At 36.6% G+C, this 26,529-nt stretch overlaps 1 protein-coding gene across 1 annotated transcript in view; it reads right to left on the bottom strand.

Annotated features, from left to right (window-relative positions):
• The window catches only part of LOC131038143 (probable trehalase), an 86,873-nt gene extending 62,730 nt beyond the window's left edge, over window positions 1-24,143 (bottom strand). Inside the window, exons 1-4 of the mRNA XM_057970475.2 lie at window positions 23,260-24,143; window positions 14,877-14,996; window positions 11,847-11,962; window positions 11,446-11,546 (exon numbers count right to left, since the gene is read on the bottom strand). Of these exons, the coding sequence (XP_057826458.1) occupies window positions 11,446-11,546; window positions 11,847-11,962; window positions 14,877-14,996; window positions 23,260-23,864 (942 nt within the window). The 5' untranslated portion in view covers window positions 23,865-24,143. The remainder of the gene's footprint in view (window positions 1-11,445; window positions 11,547-11,846; window positions 11,963-14,876; window positions 14,997-23,259) is intronic.
• Between the last annotated feature and the right edge of the window lie 2,386 nt (window positions 24,144-26,529).

Genomic DNA, 26,529 nt, shown 5'->3' with positions numbered 1-26,529 from the left:
GTGCGTGGACATGATGCTGAACCATGCCTAAAAGCACTCCCTGAGACCATATGTGATTGTTATGTAATGGTTGAGAAAATTAAAAGGAAAAAGAAACAAAAGGAGGATCGAGCGGCCATTGGGAGAGAGGCAACTTTAGGAAGAGGGACACAGTTAGGTTGTGTTGGAGGCCCTTCTTCCTTACCTCCATATCATCCCACTCAGTTTGCTACTGTTGGTGCTGGTGCTTCCACTTCTTCTTTTGTAAGTGGCAGTGCCACTGCCACTTCTCATTTTCCTAGCACTAGTAATAGTAGTGGGAGTGTTAGCATTGGACCTAGGATTTGTAAATCTAGGTTGGATACCTTCTTTGTGCCTCGCACTACTCCTAGGTCCCAACAGTCGCTTGAGAGCATGGGTTGGAACAAGGAGATCCATGATGCCGCTAAAATGGCAATTGGTAGGTTTTGGGTCTACGACAGTGTTCCATTCTTTACAGCCAGGTGAATGTTTTATGTTTGATTGTTTTAATTTTTATGCTTTGATTTTTCGTTTTATTTTTTCTCGTACATAGTACATACTTAACTTATCTCATTGAATTTATTTGTGACAGGTCTCCTTATTGGCAAGAAATGGTTGATGCCCTTACCATATGTGGGGCGGGGTTCAAAGCCCCTTCTGAGTCTGATTTGAGGGGACCCATTTTGACTCAATTGGTGAATGATGTGAAGAAGGAATTAGGTGAACAACGCCAGATATGGAGCACTAAAGGTTGCACCATCATGATTGATGGTTGGACGGATAGGAGAAATAGAACTCTCCTTAATTTTCTCGTTTCTTCCGCAGGTGATTGATTAATTTTAGTTTCATTTAGTCTTTAATTTTTTATTTTTTATTTAATGGTTTATTGAATGATCATTTATCTTGCTTTATTTTTTTATTTCAAGGGGCACCGTTTTCATCAAGTCCATTGATGCCTCCGCCCATTGCAAGAATGCCACCTACCTATGTGAGCAAATAGAGGAGGTGATTGATGAGGTGGGCGAGGAGAACGTGGTACAGGGGGTGACCGATAATGCAGCAAATTATGTTGATGCGGGTAAACTTTTGATTACAAACTAATTTTGTTTGCAAATTAATTACTATTTTGTAACTTCATTAATTACAATGCAACAAATTATGTTTTTGCAGGTAGACTATTGATGGAGAGGCACCCATCTATAGTTTGGACTCCATGTGCTACCCATTGCATTGACCTCATGTTGGAGGATATTGGAAAACTCCCATGGGTCAAGAGATGTGTAGAAAGGGCGAGAAATGTGTGCAAATTTGTATATAATCATTCATGGGTGTTGGCTCTTATGAGACAATACACAAAGCAGAAGGAGTTAGCTTGTCCAGGAATCACAAGATTTGCCACAAACTTCATCACATTGCAATCCATGCTTCGCTCTAAGTCGGCCTTGAGACGTATGATTGTTGGTGAGGAGTGGTCTTCCTCATCCTATGCTGCCACCCCTACAGGGAAAGATATGTCAGACTGCATTTTTGATGAGCGAGACTTTTGGGTCCCTTGTGATGAGATAGTGAAGGTAAATTTTTTATAAATTCTACAATTTAACTTTTTGTTTTATAACTTATTATATATATTCTCTTATTCGCTCATTTTTCTAAATTACACAATATTTTCAATTTTGCAGTTTGTTGAGCCCTTTGTGGTTTTGATGCAAGTTGCAGATGGAGAAAAGCCCGCAATGGGCTACATATATGAGGGCATGGATAGGGCAAAGGAGGGCATCAAATCCGTCTATGCAGGAGATGAGAGCAAGTATGGTCCCATTTGATAGGAGATGGCATCATCAGCTTCATAGGCCCATCCATGCAGCAGCCTATCATCTGAATCCGGCATTCCATTTTACCCCTTCTTTCAAGGCTGATGTGGAGGTCCTTAATGGGCTATACTCGATCATGGAGAAGATGGCACCTGTTGGTACTACTCAGATAGAGCTTATTCGAGAGCTACAGTTGTTCTCAAATGCACAAGGGGAGACCTTTTCTCGTCCTATCGCCAAAGACGGGAGGACAACTATGATGCCAGGTAAAAATAAATTGTAAGGCTTAATTTTAGTTTTATTGTATATTGTTAAATGAGTTCATGAGTGAGATTCATTTTATTTATTTTTCTCATTTCAAACTCTGATAATTGGTGGAGCTTTTTTGGCCCAATGACACCAAATGTTCAGAAGTTGGCCATTCGCATCTTGAGCCAAACATGCAGCGCATCTGGTTGTGAGTGCAATTGGAGTATGTTTGAGCACATACACTCCAAGAGGCGCAATAGATTATCTGTGGAGAAGATGAATGATCTCGTTTTTGTTCACAACAACCTTCGCGTGAGAATGAGAAAGAATGCATTAGTTCACACCTCTCTTATCATTCTAGATGAGGTTGATCCTGATGCAGAGTGGGCCACTGAGACAGATCTTGCGGCTATCTTTAGTGATGATGACATTGATTGGATTGACCAGGTAGATATAGAGGCTGAGTCTGTAGCCGTGGCAAAGTAGGAGCGGAGAGCACGAGCAGAGATAGGAGATTCAGAGGCAGATATTGATAGTGACACAAATGTTCCTGATGTTGGTGAGCATGGCATGGTGTCACAGGGAGCGCCTATGGCTGTCGAATCATCCAGGACCTACCTTAAACGCCTTCGCAAGGGGCCGGAGCAAGAGGGTGCACGCTCCTTTGAGCCATAGGCTAAAAGATCCCTAATGGATCCCCTTGCTGATCTGTTGTAGTTTTTACATTAATAAACTATATTTTCCTGTGTTTCCTTTGATGGTTTTAGAGAATAGACAGAAGTTGCAAAAGGTTTGTTTATTTATGTGTTTTTGATAGTTTTTCAGCAAGTAATAATTGAAGAACAAGTACATGAAAAGAGTACTGGAAATAAATGTTCATACACAGCCAAATCAGAATCGTACCAAGCAGATTTCTGATTTATTTAAATCAAATAATTGTCCAGATAGTGATTCCAAGCAATTCCGAGAAGATTACAATAAGCAATGAGTCCAACCTGAATGAAGAGTGAATATTGAAATCAAGAAGGAAGCTGCGGCAAACATCCAAAGCTCTTACATAGCTCCACGTGGGAAGAGAAATGGCTGCAAAGTACAGTCGTACGGCTGTTAGGTGATGCCAAGCTAGAAACCCCAATCTCCACGCTGAACCCTAACTCTGTTCACTGAATCCTCCAGAAAAGATGTCGTACCAACTCTAAGGCACTGAAAACTGAATGCAAGAACCAAATAACCACTGTGCTGGGGGCTACGTCCCAGACAGGCAAGACCATGGGGTTTTCATCCCAGATGCTGAATCGCTCTCCAGAGCAAATTCTCCAAATCAAAGATGAAATGTGTAAAAGATACTTGATATTTAGGTTACCATCTCCTTATAACTCCTTCCCTCTAGCTCGAACCCTAAAAGTGTATGAAAAGTGCGCTTAGGCTTATAAAGTCTTATTTCTCATTTTTAGTCGCCAAGTATAGAGAAAACGCCACTTTTTTAATATAAAAGAATTTCGTTCATCAAAAGGGTCCCTGACAAATGGGAAACATTTAGAAAAGTTCAAGACCTTTCCAACGAGCTATAACACATGGGCATATGCATCCAGATGAAGCCAAAAACCCCTTATTACTCCAAAATGGCTATAAACATAGCCTTATTTAATTAATTAAACGCTAACTTAGAAAATATTTAAATATATTAAAAATATAACCCAAATAGCTGCAAAAGGCTCAAATGACTCAAAAAGTCTGAAACGGAACCTGTCACCTGTCTGTGACTGATGTCGGAAATCATGGATCAACTGGCAGTCTCATCCCTAAAATCTAGGGATGCTCCTAGAAACTAGGAAACACACCCAAATCTCCTGAAACCGAAACCAAGGAATGGTCTCATGGAACCCCAACCCTGGACGCTGTCACAACCTCCTAAAAAGTAGGAACTGCCTCCTAAAATGTAGGAACTACCTCCTAAAATCAAGGAACTGCTCCAAACTGGTCTACTACTGCCAGAAACACCAAATCTAAACACTAAATATCCTGACTGAGTCTCTATCCACCATTGCCAACCTACAAGACTCCATAATAGGCTAACTCGCATGTCTCTACTAGACAGAGCTAAAGAGGGGACATGACATAGGCTTGTAGTTGTATTTACCTTTGGTATTTGTGTGGAACATTTGATGATGATCATATGATGACATGGATTTTTTATTCCATGAGTTTTGTAATATTGTATACATTTGACAATATTTATATATCTATGTTTGTTATTTCCTTCAGCTACAATTTGCGTTTATGCTTATGTAATTGATGTATACTTGTGTATGTTATCAAATGAGTCAAGTTTGATGATGTTATTGTGTCTTTAAGGTGTATTCAATAAAGGGTGCATGAAACAAGTTTTAAATCTTTAAAAATCTCTAAATTTCTTGAGTTTTTCACTTTCCGGAGTCCAGCCGAGTCTAACTCCGAGTCCCGAGTCCGAGGCTGGGTCAGCCTTGCCGAGTCTGAGTCCCGTTTCTTTGTCTTAAACAGGTTTTTCTTTTCTTTTAGATTAAAAAATCAAACTTTAAACAAGTCTTCCTATATCTCCTAATCAACATATCTATCTTGTCATCATCTTCTTTGATATGGCTCATGCTTGTCACTCTCCCAAAATTAATCCTACTCATGAGGATATTTTAGTGCAAGCGCAATGATATCATTAGCACTTTACCCAATGCTCTCCCTTCTAGAGATGAAGCATTGATGAATCATGCTTGTCCCTCTCCCAAAATTAGTCCTACTCAAGAGGATATTTTGGTGCAAGAGGATGATATCATTAGCACTTTTCCCAATGCTCTCCCTTCTAGAGATGAAGCATTGGTGAACAAAGAGCCCAATCAAAGTCTAGTGAATACAATTTACATTTCCGATCATAAAAATTAACTTGTGAAACCACCAACTATTGTGAATCTTCACCAAGATGTTCCCAAACCACAAACTAAACCTATTTACTATTAGAGGTGTTAAAAATCCACCTCGGCCTCAAGGTTACATTGTAAACTTTGTCGAACTTACTCAAAACAATAAAATTATGTGTCGCAACCTCCTTACCATGATCACTCACACATAGAACACTCATAGTGACAATCAAAATAAACAAACACAAATGTTCTTCCCCCTTACAATATTTTCTTCCTCTCAACCACCACCCCACTCCCCCCCCCCACCTTCCCATCCTTCACAACATGTCGGTAAAGAGTGTAATCTTGTTAAGCAGCTTTGTGCTAGTCCATACCACAGAATGCTCCAAGAGGCCTTGCAAAGCATAGATGTCTCTACTAGGCCAAATGATGTAGCAGCTTTGTTACATTGTATCTATGCGACAAATGTGGACATTATCTCACAACATGAGTTACCTTTCCCAGCAGTTCAACAACAATATGATCATCTTACGATTATGGTTGTCATTAATCGAAATGAAATAAAGCATACTCGAATCGATAATGGATTAGACCTTAATGTTTGTAGCATAGATCTATTACATAAGAATGATGTAGATATATCCCTCGTTAAACCTAAATCTCTTTCTACTCATGGTTTTGATAATATGGGTAGGCATCATTAGGTACAATCACACAACCAATTAAGGTAGTACCCATGACTTTACCTACGCTCTTCCATGTCATGCCCAATGTTCTCTCATAAAATTTTCTTCCTGGTAGGCCATGGATCCATGTCATGGGGGCAATCCTATCTACCCTTCATTGAAAAATAAAGTTCATATATAATAACAAGATTCATACAATTGAAGCTAATATTTGAGAATTTGCTTACAAGTAGAGGCTAATTATCAACCTCCTATATCCACATCTCTTAGCACTTTGATTCCTTCTTCAACAAAAGCTAATCCACTATTCTCTACTACTAACAATAGTGAAGATCAGAATAGTGCTTTGCCTTCGAGTGTGCTCTTTGGTGATGATTAGTGCTCGTTAGACTTTATTGGAGAAAATAAAGTCTCACAATCAAAACCAAATACCCCGATGGTGGCATTTGTTTCGTTTAAACAAATCAAATCTGCTATTCCTAAAAAATCGTCATCCCATGATGATGTGCCTTCTTGTAACACATGCCTTCATGATGATTGTCATTCTCTAGAATGCACCCCTCAAGGACCAGTTGAATCTAAGATTGACCCTTCTCGTCTCAACATCTCAACACCCAATAAGGATTTGCATTCTTGCAAAAGCATCGATCCTTCTACTCATGTCAATGCTGCTACTGGTTCAAAACGCAATTATAATCCTCATTTAGACAAGGTTAGTAATGTGGCCTCTCCTCCTCAATGTGAGTTAGAGATATGTTATGGACCTAAACTTGGATACAATGGAAATCGTTTAGGGTGCATGGAACAAGAATATAAGGCTCTTGTGAAACCTACACCATACCTTTATAAAAGAGGTTTAGATGTTTACCTTCTCCTTTGTCTACATCCCTTCCTCCATTGTCTATGTCTTCTTGTAAAAAAGAGCAAATCTATTGAGGCTCCTCAAAGCCCGCTTGAATACTCTTCCTCCTCCAAAATATAAGAAATTTCATTAGCATAATAAAAACAAATCATTATTTCTCTCATATCATCAAGTTCTTGGCCATTCCACTAGTGAATGTTGAGACTTAAGGGATAAAGTACAGCAACTCCTTGATTTTGGTGATATCACTCCCCCATTGCTTGATCTACGTGTTTGTTCTTCACATGATAAGCGACATTGGGTTTCTCTTTTGTCCTATCCCTCATAATTGATAAACTTTTTTCTAGTATGTTGCTCCACATTATGTGGCATTCATAGCCATATATGGGGGCTCATTGTCATTCATGGTGTACAATCTCAAGTGCAACCATCCTTTGTCTATGGTAGCATAGTCTATGATATGGTTATCCTCACCTATACATTAAAGGGAAAGGATAACTGGTTTTTGGAGGTTTGTGTCCTTCTTATGCATCCCCTTCTCTTCTCTCTCATATGCCTTAAAATACCAACATAGCAATATGCTAACATTTTGGTGGAGATGGGGGTGGGGATGGGGTTGTCAGTGGGGCGGGGAGGGCATGGGGGCAAATGGCCTCCTTATCTTTGATCTCATTGACGTGTCTCCTTTTATGGTGATGTTGTTTTCATGATGCCCCTAATGTGAAAGATCCCAAATGGATCCTTTTGCTGTTGCTGCTGTAAATTCTTAATTAAACATACTATATTTTTTGTAATTTTCCGGTGATCTTATAGAATAGACAGAAGTTGCAGAAAGGGATTGTTTCTTTTTGGGTTTTGATGTTATAAGTAAAGTAATTGATAAATAGCAACAATTGTGAAATAAAACAGTAAACATTGTTCATATGTAAGAACACTTAAGCAATCTGAAAATACTGCAAATCATACCAGGCAAATAACCTAGTTTTGTATTCAGCAAGAATCCATACATTTATTTGGAGCTGTTCTCAATCTGGATTGATGCCAGATGGAGGAATATTACTGGCAACGAACAAGGAAGACCAAATAAGCTGAATACAACCCTTCAAGCCAACATACAAACAAGGCGTGGTTGCAAAGGAGGCGTGGAAGCTGCTACAAATCATGTGCCAACTGAAATAGACCAGCCACCCTGTTGAAACCCCCAATATGCACGCTGAATCTTCAGGCCAAGAAAATGTGTCTTCTACCTCTGACAATCTCTGTGCAATCCTGGATAAATCCACTGTCAACTCCTGCTGAGGACTACGTCCCAGCAAGTTCAGACCTGGGGTTTACGTCCCAGACCAAAATCACTCTTCCAAAGCAATTCCCAAATTTGCAAGTTTCAAAATGATCAAAGATGCTATCAATTAGGTTTTCATCTCCTTGTAACTCCTTTCCCTTTGCAAGTCGAACCCTAAAGAATAATAAAGCTTGCGCTTTATAATTAAAGTGACACTTTCCCAATTATGGCATCAAACTATAGAAAAATATCACTTTATTGCGAATAAATAGCTTCAAGCATCCAAAAAGACTTCGGGAGGTGAGAATCATGTAGCGAAGTTCAAGACCTCTCCAACGAGCTATAACACATAGCCATATCAAACCAGATGAAGCCAAAAACCCCTTATTACTCCGAAATGGCTATATACATAGCCTTATTTTAATTTATTTAATCGCTAACTTATGAAATATTTAAATATATTAAAATATTACCATAGATCCAATAATAGCCCAAAATAACCAACCAAACATGAATCTGACTTTGTCACCTGCCTGTGACTGATGCCGGACAAGATGGGCCAACTGGCAGTCCCATCCCTAAAATCTAGGGATGCTCCTAGAAACTAGGAAACACACCCAATCTTCCTGAAACTGAAACCATGGTATGGTCCCATGGAACCTCAAATATGGAAACTGCCACAACCTCCTAAAAAGTAGGGAATATCCCTAAAATCAAGGAACTACTCCCAACGGCCCACAAACTGCCTGAAACACCAACTCCGGATATTGAATACCCTATGTGAGTCTCTATCCACCACTGCCAGCCTAAGAGACCCCCATAATAGGCTAACTCACATGTCTCTACTAGACAAACTAAAGAGGGGACATGACATGATGTGTGGTTATCAACCTATCTCTTGTAATTTGGTGTTCTATAAATCACCCAACATAACACAGCTTGCTAGCTAGTGGTATTCAGATGATTCACCTTGATCACCTAGCATAACATAGCTTGCTAGTTTGTGATCTCTTGTTGTTGCCACTCCCTAAGGCATTGGTGGTCTACGAATCACCCAACATAACACAACTTGTTGGCCAATGGAATTCATATGACTTAGAAATACACATTCACCTAGCATAATGCAGCTTGCTAGTTTGTGAATCCGTGTACCTTTTGATCACCTAGCATAACACACCTTGCTAGTTTGTGATCCTTGTTTACGCTCCCTAAGGCATTGGTCATCCATAGTAATCTAGCATAATGCAGCTTGCTAGGCCCATGGGGGCTTTTGCAATGTGCATGATCCCTAGTGATAGAGCAAGCTAGTGCCAGAGCCATGTACCCTTGTGTGTTTGCACTAACAGAGTTCTTGTATGTGTTTTATTGAATTCCTGCATACGTTCTTGTATTAAGTTCTTGCATGTATTTGTTATATATATTCATTAATCTATTTGTACGTGTTTGTTATATTTTGTGGATGATGCTTGATATTGAGACAATTTTTCATACCAAGGTCTCCTTACCTCACTAACTTGGAATCTTTGTTTGCTTTAGTGTAACAATTGTCATTGTATGCTTCATAATTGCCTTGCATGTTTGTGTTGCTCTGTGCCTTATGTATTGAGTGAATCTACCTAATGTCTAGCATGTATGCTTTGTGTCTTCTATGTCTTCTATGTTTCTTGCATGAATGCTTTGTGTCTTGAATGTCTTCTATGTGTCTTGCATGTATGTGTTATGCCTTGTGTGTTTTCAATTCATGTTTACTTTGTGTTTTCTTTTTGTTTAATACATGTTTGCTTCATGTTGTGTATGCTTGATAAGTGCCTTGACCTGGGCTTCTCTCTACCTTACCGTTATGTGCATGAGCTAATACCCTCGCTAAATTGGGGGCTAGATATAGTCTCCTAAATTATGTACCCCTCATAATTTCATGTCGTGTATAGCACTCAATTTGGCCCTTGTGATTGATCATATGAAAATGTCCATGTCTTGAGACCCAATTAGCAAACTTGTTAACATCCTACAATGCATAGCCCTTTGAACTGTCAAATTGAGCAGGACACTAGTGTCATCTCAGTTTGGACCTTTGAATTGTCAAAAAGGGCTGGACGCTAGCATTGATCTCACATGATGAGTGGTGGGATCATGTGGAATATGTTCTGAATTTCACTAAACCCATCATGAGCATGATTAGGTATGCTGATACCAATCGCCCATTTTTGGATGAAATTTATGATGGCATTCACTCCATGGTGGAGAAAATAAGAACAATTATAGAGGCCAAAGAAGATGACCCAACAGAAATGTTTTTCAAAAGTGTGCAACAAATTATCGTTGATCCTTGGAACAAGATGACCACCCTCTTACATCTCTTAGCATTTGCTTTGTCAGCAAAGTATTATAGCGAAGAGGTACTTGCATTGCCAAGGAAGTTGGCACCATATAGAGATGGGGAGGTTGCTACTGGCTATAAGGCTGCATTTAGAAAGATATATACAAATGATGAAATTCAAAATATTGTCTTGAGCGAGTTTGGCCAATTCATATCTTCAAAAAATCATGATGTTTTCACTCTTCATGACAATATAGGATAAATGCTTATGAGTGGTGGTCTCTACATGGTCGAGGCTCCATTTTCTTGCAACCTCTTGCAATTAACATTCTATCCCAAATATGTATCATTTTCTTTTTTATTTTTATCATTTTTCATTTGATGCTATCATGCTATATATTATATTAAAATATTTTTATTTTATAATTTAAGTTTTAAGTTTTGATTCTTGAATTGTAAAATTAGATACTCAATGTTGTATGCAAACTCAACAAGTTGCAATTTCTTTTTCAGATAAGCAGAATTGGAGTACATATACTCCATCCACTTGGTCAAGCGCAACTGTTTGGGTGCAAAAAAAGTAGAGGATTTGGTCTATATACAGTCCAACCTTTGTCTATTGTCACATAAGAAACCTGAATACAAAGAAGGTGTGACAAAGAATTGGGATCTAGCCTGAGTGTGCTGATTTAGATGTTACAGTTGCACAGCTTCCCCAAATATAGATGAGGCAGCTCTCACACTTGACACAGCTAGTAGATTGTAGTTCAAATGAAGTTGAACCAAATATTCAACTTGATCCTTCTGATGAAGAAGAATATGAATATTAAATATTTATTGTAATTTGAATTATCATTGTGTGATGACATTTTGGGACTTGAGTATTATCATTTTTGCAAATTATGAATATGATATTATGAGGTATTTAAAGTTTGTATTTATTAGCAATTATGGATTTATGAGTATCACTCTCCTTATACTTCATAACTTTGAAGTTTGGACATACATACATAAAATTGCCATACCCATACCCATACCCAAGGAAAAAAAAAATGTCATACCACCGTACCTGCACCCGTACCCAAACCGGCAACTTAGCATTTCCAATGCCCAGGGCAGAATGGGCTGCTGTCTATGTAGATGTTATTTTCTGTTTGGGTTGTGCTTTTTAATGGAGCTTTGTGTTTCTGTTGCTCTTTGTTAGTATGCAATTGGATACTTAACAGTAAGCTTATTTCAAGGCTCTGGGCCCTAAAAAATCAATTCTACTAAATCTAAAAAAATAATAGATCATATGCAGCCACATCTCAAAAATCATGAAGAACCTAAAGAGATCTAAAAACTTACAATTGTTGCAGATTCTGGTCTAGGAGTGTTCCACATTGCATAGTATCTGCTTAAAGAGTGTTTGATGCCATGCACATCACGTACGGTAACTTTATGGAAACCTGTTTCAAATATTATTCATATTTTCCCTCGGCAGCTATGTATAGCCTCAGTAATATGAGGCAAGCATTCCAATATTAATGTGATACAAATCTTGGATAGGATTTAAATATTTTTCATTTGCAACAATCAAATATACAAGACATATAATTGAATTGAAATATTGATCAAATTCAATAATGTGCAACATGAAATTTTAGTCAACTTTATTCTAAAAAATAATAGATACATCTAATCTACAAGACTATGAATGCAATGTACTTAGCCAGTTAAAAGAAAGCCATAGCTTGATTTTAGATTACCTGAGTTCCAAAATTTGTGTTCCTGCAACAAAGTAGGAAATGTCTTTTTTAAGAAAGTCAGGTCCCCTGTTTTCATGTAAATGGCCCGTACCATTGCACTAAGGAGAGGAGGTTGACTGCAAAACATGCAAAATAAATGTATTTGTAAGAATGTAGCCATTCAACTATTTTTCATTCAATGTGCACAAGGTTACCCTGAATGTGACAGTCAATAAGAAAAAAACGAACTTCAACTCCTCTGTAATATTCTAAGTCTCTAAAGCCCTTGAATGTGAACAATATTTATGCTAAGTTAAACTCCTTAATAGCCATGCAATAAAATAAGGAATAAAAGTGAGAAATTTAACCCTTGACAAAAAAAGAATACAAAGCTACGTAAATTGAGCAAAACCCAGAAATGGGATAGTCTCTTTGGAAAATACATGTAATGCCTAAATGCTCTCCAGAAGTTTAACAATTTGCTTCTGATATGAAGGGATATTCTCCTTTGAGTCAAACTGACTGCCAAAGCTCTTTCTCAAAGGAAAAGAGTTGAACATAATATTATAAATGTGGCAGTTAGAAATGTAAGAAAGAGATCATTCTAGAGTTTGAATTTTTCATAAATCCTCAATACTAGCAAAACTACATCAGAATTAGGACCTAAAATTAATGGGTATCCATTGTTTTAAATCATGCAATAAAATAGCCTTATTGAACAGCCAACAATTGACCACATGATAATTTGTTGGATAGTGATGTCATTGGTGTCAAAGCATAATTCATAGAGGTCAACTTGATGCCTAAGGAAATCGTTGGTCCAAGAAGGAATTGTCAAAAGCCAACGGCCACTAATCAATTATCAAAGGATAGCCAACTTCACTTATTGCAGCGCTGATATTACATATAAATTATTGTTTTTGTACAGGACAAATTAATTATCAATGTTGTTCGCCCAAAATAGAGGATATAAATTTTATTTAAAAGTGTTAATTATATAATATATGCTGAAAGGGGACGACCTCACCTTAATCAAGGCTGCGCCAAACTTCATCTAGTCTATCTTACTCATGCTGGCTGACCTCCACGATAAGCGCCCAAGCATTGGAAATTAAGATTGCTGCCCAAGTCAAATTAGAGATAAATGAAAACTAAATAAAGAGGTTGACCTTCATTTAGGAATCGCATCTTTTAGGAATGTCTCCTCCCTTCAAAAGAGTTTGCACCCTTTATGAGCGGACATACTATGGTATAAAAAGAATAAAAGGTGGTAGAAAGTAAGCAACAAATGTAATAAAAGCAGATTTCTAATGAAGAGTGTGGGTGTGGAGTAAAAGATATCTCAGATATACACCAGCAGATCTGCATATCAAAATATAATTAAAGATAATTAAGGTGAATTTCAAAGCATAACAGCAGATTTATGGCAGATTTATGAAGGGTAGTGCATGAAGATTTGAGAAACGAAGTTTATAAAAGCAGATTTATCATCCAAGAACAGATATGTGAAAAAAAGATTATGTACAATGAGATTTTATTAAGGCTTTTTCATCCATTGAAGAAGAAATATTTTGAGAAGGAGAATACTTACTCGTTTGGAAGTTGGTGCATCCCAAAAAGATGAGATTGGTGTCTCTTGCTGAGTTGGTACTCAGTTGTGGGGATGGGTGTCTACAGTGGATTGGTACCTACAAATTCTACAAGTAGGCATTGGTGTCTCCAATGGGTTAGTGCCTACAAATCATTTAAGAGGGAATTAATGTCTCCTGTGGGTTAGTGCCTACAAAACTTGTAATGAGAATATTATAAAGGCAATATTTTTTCATGGTTTTCTCCTGAAAGAGTTTCCACGTAAATCTTGAGTTTTCTTGTGTTGCATAAATGTTAGATCTTGTGTGATTGATAATCTTATGGTTGTTAAGTTTTAAAAAAGTAAAAGTTAGTCCTAGACTAATTCAGCTTCCCCACCCCCCCCCCAATTCTCAGTATAAGCTTGTGCTCATCATAATTAACACCAACAATAAATAATAAGCAAATAAAAGCAATGTTACATGCCAGGATGTTCACATATTAAGTTATATAATTTGTCTTGACCTTACTATGCACAATTTCCTTCTTTTGATCTTGCAGTTGCCTCACAGAACAATATTTCACTGAAACGTACCAATACTGCCACAAGAAAACTTGTACAGGGAATATACAGTGAAAAGCACCACAGACCAACAGAAATCTTTATTAATCACCACTAATTTGCCATGAAAGAAAATATTTTAGGCCTCATGGATCATTAAAATACAGAAGCAGAGAGCATGAAAAAATAAATTGTGTCCTTAAGGAAGCCAGCAAGCTCTCTGTTGCTACACATAGTTGATAACTTCCGCAGGAACATGCATTGAACCCAAATACTCCATGACTAATTGAGAGAGAGAAGCAGCAGCTACTTCTCTAATGCAAATTACCTGAATCCATGTTTGTCAGATATAATACAAGACCATGGAAAAATTATGCCTCTTGTTTATATACGATTACAATGGAAGAGGACAACATAAGGCCATCCACACCTTATTCAAATGATGAGCTTTGTTAAGATACTAGAGGAACCCGTAGTCCAGGGCAGGATATATAAAGTAACAAGACAGAGGCTTCATTATCTAAAACCTAAGTTAAGAATCACTTCAGCTTCTTAGTTAAATTTTGCTGACTAGTTTTTTCAGGCTGTCAGAGTTCTCTCTGGCCTTTTCCTTCATTTGCATGCCTTAATTGGGATTCTTTTATTCTTATCCTGGATAATGTATTTTCTTTTGGTTTCTCTCTGCAACTTCATTCTTTTGGTTAATAAATTTCACATTCAAGGGAGGGATGATTATTTAAAGGCAAGAAAGGAATTCACTAGTTTGAAAAGAATGGTCTACTCAACAAAATCCATAATATCGAGTCATTTTAAAATTGGAAAGGGAAACACAATACTTCTATCAGTGTAATAATTCCTAACACTATACCCAATATCCATAATATCAAGTCATCAATAAAATAGAAAGGAAAACGTGTTACCTTCTATTAGTGTAGTAAGTTCTAGCACCATTCAGAACAAATCCATAGGTGTGTATAAGTGACATCAGATTGTTGACAATTCCCTTGGCCGTCTCATACATTTTGCTGGCAAGAAGGCCCCTGCAAGTACTCAAATTTTGTTTTAAACGAAACTGTCACAACATAAATTTAAATGTTAAAACAAAGTAAAGTCTCTTAATCTAATGAGCCTCTTAAACATCAATCACATACATTAGTCATACACATTCATAACAGAGAGAATTTACATAATAAAACTTTATAACTGTAAAGATAAAACAATGGTTAAATTGCATAGACTGCGTGCAAAATTGAGCACATCATCCAAGTTTCCAATGAGTGAAGGTCTTAATATAAGCCAACATTTGATTATTTTAAATCACAAGGTTTGACTTTTCTCAGGTGCCTTCATAATTATAATAGCCAGCTGCTTGTCCAGCATTTTTGCCTCATGGTGATGGCCGATTTATTTCGTATGCAATCAGCTATAGTCTGACTCTGTATGAATAATCATTATTCTTAACCAATGCAGACTTCACATAGCCTTGATTCAAACCAGAAATTTGAATTATAGAAAATATACTAAACCAGTTCACTGTGGGAGAAGAAAAGTACACAACATGGAAATATAGAGAAAATGTATGAAGTACTGAGAACACAAAGAATAGAGAAAAATGAAAGAATATAGGAAATATATATATGTAGTCTAAAAATTGCTAGGCTTGATTCAAACCATAAATTTCAATTATAGAAAATATGCTAAGCCAGTTCACTGTGGGAAAAGAAAAGTACACAACATGGAAATATAGAGAAAATGTATAAGTACTGAGAACACAAAGAATAGAGAAAAATGGAAAAACATACATATGAGTCTAAAAATTGCTGAAGCAGCTTCAGTCTTCCTAGTAGATATGTTAGTGTAGGTTTTGAGCTCGCCTCTTCATTTGCCCTTTTAACACGACATTAATCAGTGTTTCTTGTGCTCTTCCTTTTCTTATACATTTTTGTTTCCCTTTCTGTTCGAGAATTAATCAACAGCAATATGTTACATTATTTTTTTTCATATTGCATTTCAATAAGTTGCAAGTATTTCAGCAGCTCCACAGATTTTATTTGTCCCACGGTATCAACAACAGATCCTCACCATTGGTCATTTTAAAGATCAACGACCAATGCAACAGGAAGATCATAAAGAAAGCCCTACACAGTTGACATAACAGAACCTTGACCATACCCAGAGGATCAAAGGATCAAACTATCGGTGCAACATTTCAATGTTGTTAGTCTGACAACTTGGAACTGCTACGCTATTGGATGTAACTTAAAGTTTCAGCCAAACCGATGGGCCCAATTTTATTAACATCCTTTCATAAAAACAGGGAAATAAAAAATTGACAACCAGCGTTGTTCGATGTGTCAATTTGACACTCCTTAAAATCAGTGTCAGACTGACACCTCATTCTAGGTGTGCCATTGACCAAAGATGACATGACGGATAAAGTGGGTGCCCCATTTTGATAAAAGGTATGAAGTATGAGTTATAGTCTCAAGGAAGTGCAACTATCGATCAACCCCATAATTGACAATGTGCACACTATTTCATGAGTATCAATTTGAGAACTCGTACCTAGCACCATTGATCAAAAATGAACACATCGACTAGTGGTGGAGCCCATGCTCAAGAGAATGTTCTTAAAGAATATTTTGCTACGAAACAGACACATGGCACCTCAACACTTGCCAAAAACATTATCAAAACTAACACATACTTTCTGTTGCAACATTGGTGGAAGATGAACATGGTACAAGGTAGCTGGATTCCCTGGATTCGTCCAATATGATAAAAGGACTCATTTAACAGAGAAATAAAGAAAACTTAAAGAAGGAAATACATGCCAAGTATTTCATCCAAAATCACTGTCTCGAAGGCTGATTTGAGCCCCATCACGCAGATTCCTAGAATGCAGCCTCCCAATTTTAAAATTTTGTCACACTTTCTCCAAAGGAAGCAATATAAGTTATGTAGCACTAAAAAAAAGAGAGAAGGTTTTCTTTGAGGGGAGAAGAGGAGAGAAACACTGATCTTTCTAATACTCAAGCCTTCAAGACAAGAGATTGTATTTCGTGTTCAGTTAATGGAGTCAAGTACAACTGTGCAAGTTTCGCCTTTCATATTTTTTGTAAAGAAAACTGATACATATATAACTTATCTCTCCTTTTGTCTATCTATGATTTTTCTTCAACTCTTTTATCATTGTTCAATTGTTATGCCATTTGAAGCCTTAGTTTGTTCATATGAAATTATGTAATTTGTAAATGAGATTGAAATCATGCATAATAATGCCCTTTTCTTTTCACTGAAAGTGGTTGATATTGAATGATACGAACTATGTACAAATGTCAAATGGCAGAAATAAAATCTCTTTCTTAACACTGCACCTAGTAGTTTAATACCTTATTTTGAACATTATATTTCCCTTTCTTCTCAAGTCCAATCAAGAATTCATTGAAGATCACAAGAAGAACCGGCTTCTCAATCCAAAGGTTATCTTGTAAATAATATCCCACATTTACAAGATTTCCCATGCTGGTACAAAGGTGCATGAAAATGCAAATTTATCACTATTTTTGACAGGCCGATGGGACCTGAAGAAAAACTAGCACAATTAAGATTAGTCAGCAGATCTTCCATTTGTGGGAACTCGTATTTTTATAATCTTTTACAACTGACCACCCCTATCTCCTAGTTATTCCTCCAAGAAAAAGAATTGTCAACATAATCCCTCTATCACTTCCATTCCCTTCAATGGAAAACCCAGGAGCTCAAAGAAATTTCATAAATTGGATTAATGGCAGCCCTTTGATTCCACCAACTCTCCTAGCCACATGAGACCCCATCCTTGTAAATACACTCAAATCTTTACCAAAGTTCATGAGAGAGAACTTCAAAACTCCTCTGAAACATCTATAAGATGTCGCAACTATCTACACTCTATATTACATCACCCAACAAGATATTGTGTTAAGGTTGCTCACCACTTTCAAGGGAAAAGCATTAGATTGGTATAGGTCTCTGACTCAAAATCCCATAGTCACTTGGGATGAACTCAAAGATGCTTACTTTGAATGCCTCGAGCAAAAAAAAAAAAAATCCTTGTTTCTGCAACAACTAATCACAATTAAAAGGGCTATTCTACATTACATCACCCAACAAGATATTGTGTTAAGGTTGCTCACCACTTCTTTCAAGGGAAATGCATTAGATTGGTATAGGTCTCTGACTCAAAATCCCATAGTCACTTGGGAATCCGGGATGAACTCAAAGATGCTTACTTTGAATGCCTCAAGCAAAAAAAAAACAAATCCTTGTTTCTGCAACAACTAATCACAATTAAAAGGGCTATGCAAGAGGCAATTATAGACTTCAATACCAAGTTCCTCAAAACTTGAGAAAGGATACCCATTTCAGTCCACCTTCCAATAGATGTGGCCTTTGTTTTCCATCTCAAAGAATTCAAATTAGACATATCTACATAGTTCCCAAGAGACTAGTACTAACATTGGTATCAGAGATGGGTACTGGTACTAGTACATCATTTTTCAAAAAGGTTGAAGATAAACACTTGGAGATGCCAATATATATTGAAAGTTCGAATATACATCAAGTTTAATGAGAGGTTAATTGAGAAGACTAATTGTTTGCTATTTCAATTTCTTTTACAATCAATAACATAGGTCATGACATTTAACTTTCAAGTTTAAACAGACGACTAATATACTAATTTAAATATAGTGTCAACATTCAAAACTCTTGATTCGAGAGTTCATACTACATATAAAAATATTGATCCAAATTTAAAAAACAAAAATCAGAACTATAAATTATAATAGTGTCATTCAATGGATGAAATTCCACTCCTATATCAACTATGTTGTCAATTTCGATGTCCTTCACTATACTCTCCAAATACTCATCACTCTCAAGCTCAAGTTCCTTTGTAGGCAATAGAATTGGGGGAAAATATCGAGGCCATCTAGATCAACCACTTCATCTTCCACGGGTACAATTGCTCCATCCGGTGGAATTCGGTCCTATTTTGTTAAAGGGCCCCCCTGTTACTGAGGGTGTACATGAGAGAGAAGGCAAAGTAAGCTATAAATGTAGACTAGGTTATCTGCTTTATTCAACCCTAATCAGTTCCACTTACATGAATGAATAAGCCACACACTCTTATTCCTCTCACAAGATAAAAAGTTGGCTACTTATGAGAGCAATCTAATTGCAAATGATTGCAATTTAGGTTTTCACTTCCATGGTTCCACCACCACTCTATAGGATATTTTTTTGCACAAATATCATATATGGCTTCCACAGAAGAAAAATCACATTGCCCACATGAAAACTTATTCCACTGAGTCCCAATAATTGAAGCATTCTCAACTCACCCATAAATCTGTTTTACTGCAACCCAAAATCCCTTCATTACCTCTCTATTCTCATATGGAGACCTCTTCTTGGTCAATTTTGTATCATTACACTTTAGATTCAAGGCATAAGCAGCAGAATAAAGGGGTGTGTTAAGTTTGTTCCATCTTCCATGTAACTTTTCTTCTATCAAAAGATATGGAGAAAGATTTCTAACACCTATCATTTTCTTAATTCTTTCACACATAGAATGCATTTCTTCATAAATTCTTCCAAACATGGCTTGTCTAAATCAATAAATTTGATCACCCCACATATGGGCTAAATAAAGTCAACTACAAATTTAACATCAGCCCAAAAATGGTCATCAAGGACCACACTTCTCACCTCAAATGCATTATCTGATATAGATTGTCTCCATGATGCCCATGCTTCACTAACTAACATAACAAAGCTCATTTGAATACATAAAGATGCTCAAGGAGCATTAAATAAGAAGAAAACCATGTATCAGTAGGTTTGAGGAGTTCCACCTTGGTAAATTTTCAACAAATAACTTGGGTGTTGTGATGATTACACATGAACATTTGTATTTTTCTATCATTTTCAAGGAGATCTAAAATCCATTGAAACTTGCCAATATCTTTGAATACATTATTCAACAAATGCACACACAACATGGTGTCCAAAAGATATGTTTGTACCTTTTCTATAGCAACAAGCTTGCTCCTTTACAAACAAAGGAAACACCTATAACAATTTGGACTACATGAGAAGCCCATTGCCTCCTCGATGGCATCACATAGCGGGTTTTGAAGAAACTTTGCACTTTTTCTTGTTTTGAACAGACTATTTCCTTAAAAAATAAGGGCCTTTGCTGCATGTTTCCATGATATTAAGAAGTGAACGATTTCTAGCATTTGTCCTGTTGATGTGTAGCTAGGTCGGATCCTTCTAGGGCCGACCTAGCAAACCTAATGGCTAATTGGCATGTCAACCTTAGCCATGTTGATAATTCACTTTGTCATATTTACCCTTGTTTGGGTCGGCCCTATTTGGGCGATTTATGTAACTTGTAATTATGTAATAGGGCTGACCCTATATTGGGCACCAAGTTTAGAGCACTATATTATTATTAATTGTCATCTTTGCAAGGCTGACCTGAGGTATCCAATAAGGTCTAGGCACATATAAATACAAGGTTCATTCACACGTTCATACACACCTTCATTCAGCGATCAATCACCTTCAGCAGAGAAGCGAAATACTTCTTCTGATCAGCGAGTATATCCCAAGAGCAGCGAACTCATTTCTAAGAGCAGTGAATTCATTCCCAAGGACAGTGAACCAGTTCTGAGCAGCGAATCTCAACCATGGTAGCAGCAAATATATACCTTCAGCAAGAGAACTGATCTAAGGCCAGCAAATCATTCTCAGACCAAGCAAAGTATCTCCTTATCAAGCAAATGGCCTACATCTGATTGGTGAATCACCTGCAGCAAGGATCATGCAGATAAGTTGCCCTAAGTGCAGATTTGGTTACTGCTGTTCATACCCTAGATTTGGAATTACTGTGCTGATATATTGCTTCAAGTGTTGAAGCAAAACTTATAAGATACATACTGTTTAATCTAATACAACTGAGATTTTGATTGCTGGGTTTTTCACCTCCAAGAGGGACGTTTTCCCAGGGTACAGCTGTGTTCTATGTGTTCTTGTTTTATTTTCTGTTTGCTGCTTTCAGTCTGATCTATAAAATCAACATGTCCACCCATCAATCAGAATGTTGCATCCTTCTACAAACCACACTCAAATTTGCTCTAGATTTGCTCTCGAAGTTTCACATGGTTGATTGCAAACTTGCTTCGACTCCCTTCCTTTTTGAAGTCAAACTTGAGGCTCAATGTTCACCCTTGATTGATGTTACTTTGTATCGACATCTTGTTAGGAGCCTCATTTATCTAACTCAAACAAGACCCAACATTTCATGTGTTGTCGGCATGGTCCCCCCATTTATGCAAGAGCTGAATGAGCTACGCTAGAAGTTAGTCAAGTGGATTCTCTATTACATTCAGGGTACTTACGGTTTTGAGATTCCCTAAACAGCAGGCACTGATATCGATTTGGTGGGCTACACAAATTCAAATTGGGCACATGATTCTTAGGATCGCAAGTGCACTCCATGTTACAGCTTATTTCATTTCCATTTGTTTGGTTGGTTGGTTTCTAACTTTCTCTATATTTTGTGCTAGACAAGTTCAAAGTCCTATTAAGGCTTTAGAGTACCTGTCTAATGCTTTCTTGTCTGCCTACACTGTTCCAAGTTGGCAATCCAGAATCCATACACACTTAGAGACACTGTTGTAATTGTTCGTTTGTAGGTTTAGATTTTTTTTTATAGGACAAATGAAGATCGAATAACGTACAAAGAGTCTTCATCTTCTTTTATGGCTAATTAATATGCAAACGGTAATTTTCTTTGCTTTGAGCAATTTTTTCCTTCAAAATTCTAATCTCAAAGATGCTATTAGAACTTCTGAATCTCTGATTTGGTATCCAAACCCTTTTGCTGGGAATGCAGAACTAGTCCTTCTGTGATTAGCTATTCCTGAGTTATGAAGATTGGCTGGCCTTCGCAATGCTGTCTGTCACCTTGCTGGAAAAATTATGCACAACCAAAATTTGAACTCTAGCCTCAAACATGAGAAGAGTTTGAAAACTAAGTTTCACAAGCTCAAACTCAAAAGTTCAAGGATCCTTCTCAACATAAATACCACCTTAAACATTTGTCTTGCATTAGGTGAAGTAGATACTACCTAATGTGCATCTTCACACCTCTGGCAAAAGAGTGTCACTAAATGAACTTCACCAGTCCAAATTTTGAACGGATGAAATGCATTTTACTCAACCCATCATAACCCATGTTCCAAGATCATGCAGCCTACAGGGGCCTTCAGGAACTCTTACGTTGGTGTCTTTGGAGCCCCACATTGACCGAATTACTACATTACACATTACATAGTCCAGGGCATGAATCACACTACTCTTCCATTAATATTTTTGCCGGTGGGTATTATGACACAACCTACAGTGAACTTGTTTTTAGCAATCTTTGTCTCCTCAAAAAACTCCAAATTTGCATAATTCCAGAAAATCATGTGTAATTCTTAATTGTCAATTCGCTAGCCATCTACTTACTATCTTGTAGACCATATTCAGTTAATAAGATGTAGCAATTGTAGACATATGATTTCCACAGTCCCTGATATTATTATACATAGCTTCTGGAATCAATTGTGTGAGTTTTTTTCTTTCATGTTTCAGATCGAACTCCATGATCTATCGTCGAGAAGAAGAGAGCAAGACAAGAGAAAAGAATGGATCATGGAGTTTGATCCAAACCATCGAAAAAAAACTCACACAATTGATTCCAGAAGCTCTGTATGATAAGATGTAACAATGTCCTGACAATGGCATGTTTGCAATACCCAGACCAATAGCTAGAGGACTTCTTGGCCTAACAATATTTCGAACTTGCTACTAAACTTCCAATGGTTTGGATGTTTACCAATTCACTGGGCTAAATTTTGAGGATGGAAACGTTTACTTATTGTGTGCACTTGTTGACCAATTTATTGAAAAACCATGTGACTCTCCATAAAACAATTGCGGTCGCCTGTGGTTATCAACTTGCTAACAAGTAGTGAATGTCAGTGTTTGTCGACTTACCGATTGATTGTGGCTGTGAAATTTTATCAAGTTACCGAGTAAAAGAAAGTTATGGGTGTCTATTAACTTACTGATTAAAAAAAATATTGGTTATCAATTAACTGTTTAAAAAAAAAATAGTGTGGGTATAAATGATATCAATTTACGGACTTAATAAAAACTTATAGTTATGCATTACAGATGACAGATGTATAGAAATTTCAGACTTACCTGATAATCCAGTAACTGTCCCAATAATAAACTTCTCTGAAGCGTGAGCCAGGGATAATGAGAGCCTCAGGTAAAGGAAGAAGGGTATGGTCATCAGGCTCTTCACCCACACTTTTATTAACTTTCCTGCTCAGTACTTTCCACAGAGAATGCACCTGTAAAGCCCATTTTCTTACCTCCTGATTTTTAACACCGGGTAAAAATCTCTTCGGCTCTGTGACAAAATCCGGTGGAGAATGAACACCCACATCATCTCCTGCCTCCCCAAAATACTTGCCGATAAAATCAGAGAGTACTTTTGAAGGCAAGGGCTGAGGCAAGGCTGAAAAAGCCTGTGTAGCGACGGACAAATTATAGCGGAGAGGCAAATCGACATAACGCTTGGGATCAAAATCAGAGGAGCCAAATGTTTGCAATGCAGATTGCTGCACTTGCTGTAAAAATATTAAGAGATTAGAAGAGTTTGCCACTGGGCCATTTTTTACAGGGCAGCTACCCTCCCCTCCTGTGGGACTCAGAGCAAGTGCACAAAAAACAATAATAGCAATGTATCTGGCGGAAATTTTAGCCGCTTTTTCAGCGTGGTGCTTGGCTGCTTCATCCATTTGGCTTTGAACTTGGGTTTAGCAGATGGAGGAGACATTTGTAAGCTGCTCTGCGTTTTTATAGTCTTTTCGTTCTTGCTTTGAATCATTGCAGACGACATATTGTGGAAAAATGGTTGGATTGTATCGTCGACTTGCTAGCGTCAACGCGAGAGAGTTCCAAAAAGAAGAGTACAAGAATGAAAGAACATCCATAAAAGCATTGAATTGACTTCCAATTTTCTTACTTCTATTGCTCTGTGGGGACAGAACTTCAAGAATTGTATTGGTAGTTTTTGCCCAACGGATATTGGATGAGTGCACGAAAATCTATGGACTGGCGTGAAAGCCAACATTCTAGATTCTAAGAACTGTAACATGTCCACTTTCTAGATTGGATGAATCCCTTGCCCATTCACAATTCAATCTGGATGATTGAAATTTCTTATCATTAGGTAAACTCATTCATGAGTCAAAAAGTAATGGAAAAATTTGAGGTTTTTTAAAAAGTGTTTGTTTGGTTTTTTTTAAATAATGAAATAAATATTTATATTGTTTAATTATTAAAACAAGAGACTCAAAGCGTCATGTTTCTCTCGAGAGGAGAATAGAAAATGTATGGGTGGTAGAGGGGAGTTCGAAAAGGTTAATGTACATGCTAGGTATAATGGTAAAGAACAACAAAACTTAGGTGTCTATAAGATTGAAATAAAGTGGGTTTAATTTTTATCAAGATTCTAATAGTTTTTTACAAATTTTAAAGAGTGCAATCTTTAGATTTCAGTGCCAAATGCATTTCATGATTACTAATAATTATAAAAATGTAGATGACTACAATATTATAAATAAATTAGCTGATTAAACTAATTTATAAATTTTACCTTTCATATTCAAAATTTAAAATTCATACTTTGTAATTATTATTTTTTTAAATAATTATCTTTAGTAAATTATCTTCAAAATATTCTAGTTAATTACTATATTGAAAAATATAATATTAATATAAAAAAAATTATATGTATTAAAATTTTATTTAATATTGAATTTACATAAGATATTTTAATATAAAAATATTTATATTATTATAACTAATATTAATGAACAGTTATCTAAATTAATTTATATTTATATAAAAAATTAATTATTATTATCTTTTAACTTTACAACTACAATTTAATAAATAAAACAACAAATCCTCTTAATCCTAAACGCATCAAACTACCAATACATTTACGGTCATTGTTTCCTCAAACCCTGAACATAATCATAGCCGTTTCTCCACTTCTTCGCCATTTTCACAGCCGTTTTCTTTTAATTCTCTTGTAATAACACCTACTATTTCAACACCCTATGTTCCAAAATCCGGCGAGTATTCCGTCGTTTTAACAAAGCCTAGAGCGTTTTACCCATTTTAACCAAGCACGTCAAAGTCTCCGCCATTCAAACCGGCAGCCGAGCATTTTATTCCCCCCGCTACTCCTCTTCTCCTCTCACCAAACCTCATCTTGAAACCCTAGCCAAAACAAATAAACAACCTCCCTTCCACAGATCGTGCCCTAGAAACCAAATCCGAAGCCCATACGACCTCACCCCAAAAACTCCACATAATCCACTCCTCTTCCGCCCTCTGGCGCCATCATGTGACCAGCCGCAAAGAAAATAAATATCACCTCTCTGCAACTTCATCTATGAAATACAAGCTCTAACGTTTAATGGAAAAGGAAAAACCTGTGAAAATGCTACCCCCAACTCCTCCGTAGAAACGCCTAAAACTTTCGCATAACAATAGAAGCCTTTGCCTTTGGTCTTTGCCTTCACTTTTGGTTTTCTCTTGCATCGTCGCAAAATCTTCTCATGTTGTGGCAGGCAGGTTCAGAAAATTGATGACTTTAACCGACAAAATAAAATGGCAATAAAAGACAGTGAAAAATGGATCGAAGTCTTTTCTGTGTATTATACATCATAGTCATAATAATGTAGCTGGGAGGTGACAATTTAAAATTTAAAATAAAATAAGAAAAATTAATTATGCAGTAGCAATTACCAATAAAATTGTTGATAAATAACTTTTTTGTTATTATAAAAATATGGAAAAAATCAAAACTATAGAAGTGCAACCAAATATTCTTAAATACTATAAAATGATTGGTCAGTTTATAAAATTAATTGAATCTAACGAATGCGTTAGTTACCTGCCTGTCGGCAGGAACTAATAATAAATAGGTAAGTGGAGATGCCCACATTTTAATTGGGAGGAGGAGAATAGGATAGTGGTATTGACAATCATACAAGAAGTATTGTTTCAATGATTCAAAAGATCTTGTAAGTGGATCATTTTAAGTGTAACTTTTTTTTTTGGTTGTATTTGAATTTGTATTAACATATTAATATATGTAAATAATATTTAGCATATGTTATTAATGAGTTTTCAAAAGAAGTGTTAAGTGTCTCTTTTGTAAACTTTGTTAAATATAATGTTGGGTAGACGTGGCCAATATAGCATAGGTTAAGAATATAATGAGAAATGGTTGTCAATAATACAATTAGCATTTGCATCTAAAGGAGGTGTTGTAAAATTCCTTACTAGGACTGACTGCAAATAGATGTGTTTGTCCAGATTATACAGAAATGTAGTAAAATGCCTATGGATTTCATTAATAATATAACCCATACAATCCCAAATTAA

This window comes from Cryptomeria japonica, chromosome 11 (genome assembly GCF_030272615.1).
Source record: "Cryptomeria japonica chromosome 11, Sugi_1.0, whole genome shotgun sequence".
Taxonomy (NCBI): domain Eukaryota; kingdom Viridiplantae; phylum Streptophyta; class Pinopsida; order Cupressales; family Cupressaceae; genus Cryptomeria; species Cryptomeria japonica.
The sequence above is the reverse complement of the archived record's forward strand: the minus strand, read 5'-3'. Positions and strand labels throughout refer to the sequence as shown.